Below are 12748 nucleotides of genomic sequence, written 5' to 3'. Positions count from 1 at the left end.
TGAAGCAGAGTGATGCAAAGGAACAACTAGGGATGGCTCTTAGTATTTCCTAGATGTTATGCTTTTTTTTTTTTCAAAGCAAGCAAAAGAGACAGTAAGATCTAGAGGATCAACATGGCAGTAATTATTTTAGATCAGGTATCAGCAAACTATGGCTCTGTGACCAAATGCAGCCAACCACCTGTTTTTATATTTATTTACAAAGTAATTTTATCATTTTACTGAAGCAGAGCCATGCCCATCTGGCTTGTATATTGTCTATGGCTGCTTTCTTGCTCCAACAGCAGAGTTAAGTAGTGACAGAGACTGATGCTCCACAAAGCCTAAAATACTGTTTTTACCGTTTGGTCCTTTATATAATAATTTTGCAGACCCATATTCTAGGTGGTTCAGACAGGAACTAACATTTTAATATCTCTATTTTCTTTGAATGCCTCTGCATCAGATCTGTCATGAGGCCAATGATATATGTAAAAAGGCCCAATCATATATTCAGAGAGTATGTATTATAACTTCTCACTAGATAGGTTAAAATGTTACTTAAATTCACTTGTCTGGGATGGGGGAAAAAATATCACCAATATTTTAAGAGTTAGCCCCACTGAATTCTTCAATCTCTACCTTAATCTGTTTATGTACTATCATGACAGTTATGTGTACAAATAACTTTGAAAGGTGTTGACTCTATCTCTCCAAATACCACTGGACTAACATGAAACAGGAGAATGGGTACCAAAGTATCTTACTTCAAAAAAACCACTATCTGTCCTATTACCTACACTGGCTGAATAAAATGCCAACTTTCTCAAATAGAAGGGAAATAGATAAAGTAGCGTGAGAAAAATGAACAATAAGAAAGGAAGATTGAAAGCCATTGGGTGAATACCTGTAATTGGACTGGAGAATACTCCTAGGGCATGTGTATCATCCACCCATTTAATATCAAATCCTTTCTTTCTGCAACACACAAAAAAAATTTTATTTCCTAAAATAAAATTTACTTTTATGAAACATCTCACAAATAGAATCTCATAAAGCATTTCACAAGATAGAAACACTCAACGAGTGCACAGGTGGAATGGGGATAATGACACCAAAAACAGCTTGAAGGACAGAAGAAGCCATTGAATTTTAAAAGCAATAATACCATCATAAAGAACTACCCAGGAGTATTTTACGTTCTCAGCCATTTTATAGACATCAACTAATTAATCCTCACAAGTCCCTGGGGGATGTAAAGTATTTAATGCACTATTTACAAGAGATGTTCTTATGGGCAGGGAATGAGAAGAAATGGAAAGAGGAAGCAGAGGAGGGTTAGAATATAAGAAGAGTAGGTAGGCAGGGAAGGTCACCTGGATTTAACGCAAATGTAAACTCTGTCCTTGAGGACAGAGACGGAAACAGAATGCGAGAATGGGGTAGGGGAGATTATACTGCAAGATGTCATTCAATTTTTTTTTTAAAAAGTCAAGTAATGGGGAAAAAAGGGGGCAACTATAATCAGAGAGGCTGATCTGTTCTTCACTTGTTGCAGAAGGGAGGTTAAAAAAATAAGAAAAAATAAGAAAAAAATAGGAAAGAATTGTGTGGCAAAGTCAGAAAAATTCAGGATGAAAGAAATGATAAGAGAAATAACAGACCAGATTAGAAAGGATCAAAAGAATGAACATTTAAGTACTACAGAAACACTTTTATTTTGGAGAAGAGCTACCTAGTGAGCACAAGGAATGTCAGGATGATGACATAACAGTTATATTTTTCAGCTAAGAGCTTAAAAATGCTCATGGATTCAGGGTTCTGCCACTTTGAGACCTTGGGCAAGTTTAACCTCTCTTGAAGCTAGGTTGGCTCATTTGTAAAAATGAGCAAAGTATGTCCCCCACAGAGCTGTTGTGAAAATGGAAATGAGATCATCCATGACAAGGCAAAGAAGATGGTGTTGAGCACTTCATGGGCATCTAATAAATTAATGGTGTTCATTACTTTTATTATTAATAGCAATGTTCATCAATATTAATATTGATGAAGACGGTGATTAAAACATGAAGCTGACTCTGGAATTTGACTCGCAGGCATTATTACAGGCTTTTGCACCATGACCTTTTTTTTCATTTTTATAAATCACAGACGGGTTCCAGAGGGCCTTTTCTACTTCAAAATTTCATAACCCTTTAAAATTTTCTCTTTGGAGAATGTTTTAAATTTGATAGAAAATGGTCTTGCAGGTCAGATTATCAAGAAACAAAGCAAAGGGAAGTAAATAGTTTATGAGAGTTAACTAATCTTCACGAAATTCTAGACATCAACAAAATGATCCTTGGTTTTAAGAATCATCATTTATGACAGTCTAAGGTAGTTCTAAAGGGTTTTGATCCCTCTGACTGCTTTTTAAAAATCTATTATGAATTTTATGTTGAACAGGTTCTGATACTAGATCTAAACCTAATTCTAATAAATAAGACTGACCTACACACTATACATTTAAAGTTTATGGCAGAGATTAACTGTCCTCCAGGATCCATTCACCCTTTCTTTCTGTTAGTTATAGAACTGATGCTCCCCGCCGAATTACGTTTAACTGACTAAACAAGTACATGGCTGCTAGTTTTGCCTGTTCTAGAACTTCATATGAAAATAGAACACTTGTTCTTATGAATAGTTTTAGTTTACAGCCATGCTCATTTATGTACTGTTTTTGCTTCCTTCTGTTTAACAATGGCAGAGTTGTCTAAAATATTTACTTATCCTTTAAGAGAAAGTTAAGGGCTATACCCTGACTTATAACAGAATCTTACACATTCAAGGTGAATTTTAAATTTAAATTTGTTGTATCACACTACAGACCTGGTTCATTTTAAATATCAGGACTGAAACATTAAAGTATAATCCTTCTTGATACTGATTTTCTTCCAGACCCTGAAAATCCTCTTAATAACTTTCTTTCTAGATTATCATCTCTTTATTCCTAAAGCTTATTTTTTCTTGTAAGCTAAATATACAGAGCTATATACTTCTAACTCTTTTAACGTCTCCTATATAAGTATCAGCTATACACACACCAAGGGTTAGGGCAAGTGTTCTCAAACCCACTTATATCAGTGTGAGCTGATATTTTCACCATGGAATTAAATAAAATTAAACCAATGAAACAGGTGCAGAGCATAAAAAAGAAGAGTTATTGTGTCTGTAAAAACTTAGTTGAGGCCAGGCGTGGCAACTCACACTTCTAATCCCAGCACTTTGGGAGGCTGAAGTAGGCAGATGGCTTAAGTGAAGGAGTTTGAAACTAACCCAGCAACATGGTGAAACCCTGTCTCTACAAAAAAAATACAAAAATTCGCCGGGCATGGTGACACACACCTGTGGTCCCAGCTACTTGGGAAGCTAAGCTGAGAGGATTGCTTGAGCCCAGGAATTCGAGGCTGCAGTGACCCCAAAAGAAGGCAAGAAAGAAAAAGATGGGACAAGTAAACACATAAAGATGGCAGGCAATTTGACAATACATCCAAATATATCAACAATTACAATAAATATCAATGGACTAAATGCACCATGAAGTCATCACTGATGACAGTCTTCTTAAATGCTAAAATGGGGGCTAGAAAGGCTACCTGACATTTTTAAGGAACTTAGAACAGTAGTTTAATATAGAAAATTTCTACTGGACCTGGAAAAGACAATAAACCAGCCTGATGCTAAAATATGAAAAACAGGGGATATGAAAAACAAGAGATGATTTCTCAGAAAACATTTTTTAAAGACTTCATCTCACACTCCCTAACATCCACAATCATTTGCATACTCACTGATAACTGCAGAAAACCCGTAGAAGGTCTTCAGTACGAAATTCTTGGGGAAAGTCATAAATTTCAATGACGTGTGGGAATTCACAATCACTGAGGTCAATATCAGGAACTTCATGGTTGTAGTAATCAAATCTAGGTTCCTGGATGCTCTCTCTGCCCTTCATATTCCCTGATAACTAGAAAGGAAGAAGCACATAAGTGCCGGTTACATCAAACCTGGCTACTGTAAAATATATTCCTATATATAAACAATCCTCCTCCCTTTCTCCACGTGTTCTCATTCCTCAACCTTTGGCATAGTCTCTGTATTTATTCTACTCATAGATACAATAATGATCAGGTGCTTATCACCCAGTTTATACTATACATATGGAACAGTTGAAAAAATGTTAAAATTCCAGCAGACAGGCAATGCATGAAACTCAACTTGCATCTCTAACCAGCACACAAGAAAACAGACTGAATACTGTGGTGAGTTATAAATGGTACATCTTGGAAACTGATGCTCAGATAATAGCTGAAGAGATTAATTGGTAATATTTCTTTTAACTGAGCTTACTGACCAGGCTCATATCATAGTTTCTTTTCTGGAAGTGAACAAAAATGGAGAAAATTAAAAAAATAAATAAATAAACTTTTTTACTTCACTTTTTGTTGAATGTATTAAAGGGTGAGAAGACAGCTTACAAAGACATTTGTTAAGACAAATTAAGTGGCACAAGTAGTTATACTTAATGTCCTTAGCATGAGACCTACCTTAAGGAATGCGCATACAGCAGGCTAGTGAAGGAATAAATAAAGGAGGTAACAAATTAAAATTCTACCATCCTATAAAAAAAAGTTGAACTTCACACTGGAAGCAAAAGAAAGAAAACGGGAAAGTGAAAAGTGGCAGCAAAGCCATGACAGTCATTCTGTCATTCACCTGTTATAAAACCTAGACGCTGCTGATGACCCAAAGCCACCAGAGATCCTTAAGATAATTTTTTTTCTCTCTCTCTCTGTTAATCAAAAGTTCAAGGAGGTCCCTTCAAGCTTTCTCTGGTTTTAATACTGTGTCTCTTTTCCGATCAACTGAGGAAAATAAGAACTTGCAATGCCAGGAATATATATCTCCTTTCCTTGGAGAAGTTGAAAAATGGATTCAAGAGTTTTTTTTGGAGAAGGAGGAAGATGACTTGGATAATATCAATAAAAATTATTATTTATTCCTGTCCTCCAGTTCCTTTTCTCTACTAAGCCTCAGTTTTACATGTAAAACATGGGAATAATAACAGTACCTACACTTCATAGATAAGTGCATGGACTAAAGGAGATGATATCGCAAATGCTTAGCATACTGCTTGGCACATAAGTATTCCGTAAATTCAACCCACTTTAAACCAATTTTAACCAAGCGCTATTAGTTCCACTCTGCTTAGGATGTAGAAAGCAGAAGAGAATGTTCTCCCCACCGTAACGAGAGAAAAGACCAGCTGATCTATAAAATCATAACTTTTCTTGAGTTTACCAGAGAGCTGAGTTTGTAAGATAACAAGGGAAACTGGTTATCTTAAAATCCATTTAATGACAAGTCTCTCCCAAAGAGAAACAGAATACATAAACTGTTTTGCCTTTGGCAGACCACTGGGAGAAGTGATCACCATATAAGTGGGCCAAGAAGATATCAGCTAAACTTTTAATAAATTCTTAAACATCTAGAGTAGATTAGTGGTAACAGTTTGGAATAACTCAGAGGCCAGGGACAAAAGGAGTCTGCGATAACTTGCAACTCAATCCCTATGGCAGTGCCACACTGTTTTGATTACTGTAGCTTTATAGTACTGTTTGAAATCAAGAAGCTTACTATAAAGCCTGAGTCCTCCAACTTTGTTCTTTTCAAAATCACTTTTGATTATTTAGGGCACTTTGCATTTCCATAGATTTTGGGGATCTGCTTGTCAATTTCTGCAAAAAATTTTCTGCCAACCCGGCAGCTGGGATGCCACTGAATATGTAAATCAACTTAGGAAATATCTGAACAATATTAAGTTCTCCAGAAGATAAACATGGGTGTCTTCCCATTTCTCTAAGTCCTTAATTTCTTCCAACAATGTTCTACAGTTTTCAGAGTATAAGTTTTATATCTCTTTTGTTAAATGTGTTCCTAAATGTTTTATTCTTTTTGAGGTTACTGTAAAATTGCTTTCTTCATTTTCTGCATTGACTTTGAGTTACTTTCCAAAACCCAAACAAAATAAGGAACTGCATGTTTGTACATTTATAAACTGGGGCTAAATAATACATTGTGAAAGATACAATGTAAATCACAAAATATCTTAGAAATATAAATCCTAAGAAACATTATAAGCCAGGCGTGGTGGCACGGACCTGTAATCCCAGCACTTTGGGAGGCCCAGGCAGGCAAATTGCTTGAGTTCAAGACCAGCCTGGGCAACATGGCAAAACCCTGCCTCTACAAAAATTACAAAACATTAGCCGAGTGTGGTGGCACACACCTGTAATCCCAGCTACTCGGGGTGGGAGTGCTGAGGCCGGAGGATAGCTTGAGTCTGGGAAGTCGAGGCTGCAGTGAGCCAAGACTGTGCCACTACACTCCAGCCTGGGTTGCAGAGCAAGACTTTGTATCAAAAAAAAAAGCGGTGGGGGGGCGGGCGTTAAAAAAGGAAAGAAATGACAGGATAGTCTGGCAAGAAAATTTGATTATGCACCTTTGTTCTAACCTAGTCATCAGCAAAGCTAAACTTGTATACTTATATTTCATTTCTGAGGTACCTATTAAACATCTGGCTTCTGACACTGATTAAAAACTGTTAATAATAGCAAAAAACATAATTCTTATTCTACATTTCATGAAACAAATGAAGGCTACGAGTTACATACTTCTGATCAGTTCTTCCTCTATCACTCAGAATCCACTATCACTAGAGATTCCTAACTTTTCCTAGAGGAGGAAGAACTTCATTTCCCCCAAGGTACTGATATTGTTGGGATCAGCTCACATTTCCTCAGTAACGTATTTTTTTTGTGGAGGTAGGATATCATACTGTTAGTGGAACTTTCTCTCCTAAGAATCTCAGCAAAACATGCAAGAGAACTTGACAGAAAGAAGGAGAGGATATGTGGCATAAAAGGGAGAAAGTGTCAAAGAGAGGATAATATGGGATGAAGATGGAAGTGAGGCAGAGAAAGACTGTGAAGAGGGATGGGGAGATAGAACCACTGACACAGAGGGATGAGACACAGCAGTATGGAAAGCTTTAAGAAAAAGCTCTACAATCTGATGTACTGATTATGCACTTTTGCAGTAGGCCTGGACTATCCAATACAGTAGCTGCCTGTCACATGGGGCTATGTAATAAGTAAAATGTGGCTAGTTCAAATTGAGATATGCTGTAAGTATAAAATACCCCTTAGATTTCAAGACTTAATACAAAAAGAAATATCTCATTAATAATTGTTAATACTGATTACATGTTGAAATATTTTGAACATATTAGTTTAAAATATATTATTAATTTTACCTGTTATTACTTTTCTAATATGGCTACTAGAAAATTCAAAATTATACATGTGGTTCACATTTGTGACTTGCATTGTATTTCTGCTGTAGACAACAGAAACATTTACCTTAAGAATCACAAGTATTTGGGCAATCCCTCCCAGAGTCAATGTCAAACCTTCATAATATTTTTTATTAGGGCTAAGAATGATACAGCAAAAACAGAGGGTAGAGGTTTAGAATTTCATTCATTCTGATCGATCTATTATAGACCAAGGGAAAGTTTACAAATGATTCAGAGAAAACAATTTTGAGTTATGAATCACAAATATTTTTAGGATTTTAAATAGTGGTCTGTGTTGCTATTTATAAAGCATAAATGATATGTGAGTATTCCTTCATATGCACAACCAGCTTCCACAAAACCATTCAACTAAATCAAAATTAACTTCCTGAAATAGAGGGTTTGAAGACACTTAGGGCCTAGCAGTCTGGTCTTGAAAACAAGTCTATAAACTATTACCCAACTAGTAATGATGTTATTGCCCTGATGCCTATTTGCAGAGGGATAAAAGGATAGGGGAAAGAGCACAAGGTCAACAAGGCATGCATCACTGAGTTTTTATTTTTTGTTTTCTGTTTATTTAATACTTAGTTCTTCAACATATAAAAGGAAAATACAAGAAGTTCTGAAGTCACATGCCAATTATTCCCCACAGATAAAATATATTTATATATATTCATATATGCATGCTACATTATGCCCTCCCTAGCTGCTGCCACTGGCACCCACACACACCATGAGGGGAACGTAAAAGCAGACCTGCCGATCTGTCACTCGTGCACACCTTCCTGGGGCCTAAGGATGAGCCTACACAGCTTTCCGCTGCTACAACAACAAATGGCACCCAAGCACGCTGTCTGAGGGCTAGGGATTAGCCTACTCCACTTGCCACAGCCTGCACTCAAGTGCACCATCAGGGAGCCTGGAGAATGACCCACCCCAATCCCCACCTGCATAAGCATTCTGCGTGCTGCTTGGGAGCCAGAGGGATAGCCCACTGCTGCTCCTACCATCATCAAAACACACTGCCCAGGGGCTCAAGGACCCATCTGCTCACCCAGCACACTGCTGCCACTGCTGGCACCAAAGTAAACTGNGCTACAACAACAAATGGCACCCAAGCACGCTGTCTGAGGGCTAGGGATTAGCCTACTCCACTTGCCACAGCCTGCACTCAAGTGCACCATCAGGGAGCCTGGAGAATGACCCACCCCAATCCCCCACCTGCATAAGCATTCTGCGTGCTGCTTGGGAGCCAGAGGGATAGCCCACTGCTGCTCCTACCATCATCAAAACACACTGCCCAGGGGCTCAAGGACCCATCTGCTCACCCAGCACACTGCTGCCACTGCTGGCACCAAAGTAAACTGCCTGGAGGCCTAAGGATCAGCCTGTCCAGACTCCCTACCTTTGGTGCACAGAACGCTGCCTGAAGCCCTAAGGATCAGCACACTCAGCCTGCTGTTGTCCAAGGACTGGCCTCTAACTGGTGTCCTCATCCCCAACAAAGTTCTACTACAGCTTCCACTAACCACCACAGCCTAAGCCATTGAGAAACTCACAGACACAAATGACACTGATTACAGCCCAAGAAATCATACAGAAACTATGCTACTGTACCCACCCAGAATTAAAACCAAAGAGCTGGACCCAACCAAAAGAATAGATATATCTATAGGAAAAAGTATTTTCCTTATGAAAGCCAATCCATAAAATATGAAGAAGTGACTATTATACTAGATGCACAGATATCAATAAAAGAACACAAGAAACATAAAAAAGCAAGGAAACGTAACACTTCCAAAAGAACACAGTAATTATTCCATTCCAATGAAAAAGAAATCTATAATGCCTGACAAAGAATTCAAAAATATTAAAGGAGGTCAGTGAGATTCAAGAAAACATAGATAAATAATACAAGGAAATCAGACAAACAATTCATGACCTCAATGAGAAATTCAACAAAGAGTTAGAGTTCATAAAGAACTAAATCAATCCTGAACTGAACAATTCAATGAATGAAACAAAAAATACAATTGAGGGCAATAGTAGACTAGATCAAGCAGAAGAAAGAATTTCTAAACTTAAAAGACAGACCTTCTGAAATAACCCTGTCAGAAAATAAATAGAATAAAGAAAGCTTACGTGAAATGAGGGACATCACAAAGTGACAAATATTTAAATTTTGGGAGTTCCAGAGAAGAGATGGCTAAAGGCACAAAAAACCTATTTAATGAAATAACAGCTGAAAATGTCCCAAGTCTTGCAAGAGATATAGACATCCAAATATAGGAAGCTCAAAGATTCCCAAATAGATTCAACCCAAAAATGTCTTCTCCAAAGCACACCATAGTCAAACTGTCAAAAGTCAAAGACTAAGAATTCTAAAAAACAGCAAGAGAAAACCTTCAAGTTATATAGAAAGGAATTCCCATCAGACGGGAACAATAAAGTTGTTCCCAGACAAGCAAAAACAGGGAATTCATTATCTTGAGACTGGACCTACAAGAAATGCTTAAGGAAATCTTACACCTGGAAGTGAAAAGATGCTGTCTACCATCATAAAAACACATGAAAGTATAAAGCTCACTGGCAGAACAAACACAAATGAGAGAAAGAAGTCAAATGTTACCACCACAGAAAACCATCAAACTGCAAAGAAAAATAAGATAGGAAGAAAGAAACAAAAGATACATAAAACAGAGAACAATAAAATGAAAGGAATAAGTTCTTACCTATCAATAATAACCATTATCAATAATAACCTATCAATAATAACCTATTATTGATAGGTTCTCAATAACCTATCAATAATAACCATATTTAACCATTTTAAATTCTCCACTTAAAAGATATAATTTGGCTGAACAGATTAATAAACATGACCCAACTATATGCTGCCTACAAGAAACACTTCACCTGTAGACACATATTGCCTAGAAGTGAAAGGATGGAAAAATATATTCCACACAAACAGAAACCAAGAGCAAAGCAGGGATAGTTATATGAGACAAAACAGACTTTAAGTCAAAAACTTTAAAAAGGGCTGGGCATGGTGGCTCACACCTGTAATCCCAGCACTTTGGGATGGCAAGGCAGGCAGATCACTTGAGGCCAGGAGTTCGAGACCAGCCTGGCCAACATGGCGAAAGCCCATCTCTACTAAAAATACAAAAATTAGCTGAGCATAATAGCATGTGCCTATAATCCCAGCTACTCAGGGGGCTGAGTCAAGAGAATCGCTTGAATCCAGAAGGTGGAGGTTGCAGTGGGCTAAGACCATGCCACTGCACTCCAGCCTAGGAGACAGAGCCAAACTCTGTCTCCAAAAAAAAAAAAAGGAAAAAAGAAAGAAAAAAGAAACAAAGTCATTATATAATGATAAAGGGATCAACTCAGTAAGATGATATAACATTGTAAATATATATGCACCCAACACAAGAGCACCCAGATATATAAAGCAAATACTATTAGATCTAAAGGAAGCAATACACTCCAATACAACAAAGGAAGACATAGACTCCAATACAATAATAGTTGGGGGCTTCAACATCCTACTCTCAGCATTGGACAGATCATCTAGACAGAAAAATCAACAGAGAAACAACGGATTTACACTGCACTGTAAACCAAATGGACCTAACAGACATTACTGGAACACTTTATCCAACAACTGCAGAATACATTCTCATCAGTACAACCTAATGAAGCACCTCAAAGAATTAGAAAATCAAGAACAAACCAAATCCAAAATTAGTAAAAGGAAAGACTTAATACAGGTAACAGTGGAACTAAATGAGAGACTAAGAAAACACAAAGGATCAATGAAACAAAAAGTTTTTTTAATCCAAAAAACAAAATCAATGAAACACCAGCTAGACTAACCATAGTGAAATTATATGATTTGCATATATTGAATCATCCTTGCATTCCTAGAATAAACCCCACTTGATCATGATATCTTTTTTTTTTTATGTTGAATTTGGTTTGCTAGTATTTTGGTGAAGATTTTTGTAAAAAATGTGATACATTACATCAACAGAATGAAGGTCAGAACCCATATAAACATCTCAATAGATACAGAAAAAGCACTTGATGAAGTTCAACATCCCTTCATGATAAAAAACCCTCAACAAATTAGAAATAGAAGAAACATACCTCAACATAATAAAGGCTATATATGACACACTCACACCTAACATTATGATGAATGGGAAAAGCTTTCCACTTTTCCTCTAAGGACGGGAACAAAGCAACAATGTCCACATTCACCACTCTTACTCAACGTAGTACTTGAAGTCCTAGACAGAGCAACAGGTAAGAGAAATAAAGAACTGCCAAATTGGAAAAGAGAAAGTCAAACTGTATCTCTTTGAAGATGAAATGATCTTACAGAAAAATCTAATGACTCCACCAAAAAACTCTCATAACTGAAAAAAAAAATTCAGTAAATTACCAGATACAAAGTCAGCCAATATAACTCAGCATTTCTATACACCAACAGCACACTAGTTGAAAAAAAAAATTAAGAAAGAAATCCCATTTATAATAAATACAAAAAATGAAATAAAATACCTAGGAGTAAATCTAACCAAGGAGGCAAAAGCTCTCTACGAGGAAAACTACAAAACACTGATGAAAGAAAACTGGAGAGAACACAAACAAATCGGAAGACATCTCATGCTTATGAATTCGAATAATTAATACTGTTAAAATGACCGTACTGCCTAAAGTAATCTAAAGATTCACTGCAATCCCTATCAAAATACCAGTGACAATTCTTCATAGAAATAGAAAAAAAATACTAAAATTTGAATAGAACCACAAAAGACAAAAAATAGTCAAAGCAATGCTGAGCAAAAAGAATAAACCTGGAGGTATCACACTACCTGATTTCAAAAAATACTGTAAAACTGTAGTAACCAAAACAGCAAGGTATTGGTATAAAATACAGGCATACAGACCAATGGAACAGAATAGAGAACCCTATTCTGTTTCATGCATTTACAGCCAACTGATTTTCGACAAAGGCACCAAGAACACTGGGGAAAGCACACCCTCTTCAACAAATGGTGCTGAAAAAACTGGATGTCTATATGCAGAAGAATGAAGTCATATTCCTATCTCTTACCGCACATAAAAATCAACTCAAAATGAATTAATGACTTAAACATAAGACCTGAAACTATAAAGCTCTGTTAAGACAGCCCTAGCAAACTAACACCTTATTCCAGTAAATAACGCTGGAAAGGAAGAATGGAGTTTCAATTTCCTCACCAACATTTTGATTTTAAATTCAACTATAACTGACATGTCATATTTATTCCTATATTCCCCCATTGATCATATTATCTTGCAAACTAGGCAGTCAAT

General features: G+C 36.7%; 1 protein-coding gene across 4 annotated transcripts in view; it reads right to left on the bottom strand.

Annotated features, from left to right (window-relative positions):
• Window positions 1-12748, bottom strand: part of R3HCC1L (R3H domain and coiled-coil containing 1 like) — a 110455-nt gene that overhangs the window by 9514 nt on the left and 88193 nt on the right. For all 4 annotated transcript variants that reach the window (XM_017880390.1, XM_017880400.1, XM_017880395.1 and 1 more), the window contains 2 exons: window positions 3810-3985; window positions 887-957 (listed from right to left, as the gene is read on the bottom strand). In XM_017880390.1, the coding sequence (XP_017735879.1) occupies window positions 887-957; window positions 3810-3985 (247 nt within the window). The remainder of the gene's footprint in view (window positions 1-886; window positions 958-3809; window positions 3986-12748) is intronic.

Source organism: Rhinopithecus bieti, unplaced genomic scaffold, assembly GCF_001698545.2.
Source record: "Rhinopithecus bieti isolate Rb0 unplaced genomic scaffold, ASM169854v2 scaffold_425, whole genome shotgun sequence".
NCBI lineage: Eukaryota > Metazoa > Chordata > Mammalia > Primates > Cercopithecidae > Rhinopithecus > Rhinopithecus bieti.
The sequence above is the reverse complement of the archived record's forward strand: the minus strand, read 5'-3'. Positions and strand labels throughout refer to the sequence as shown.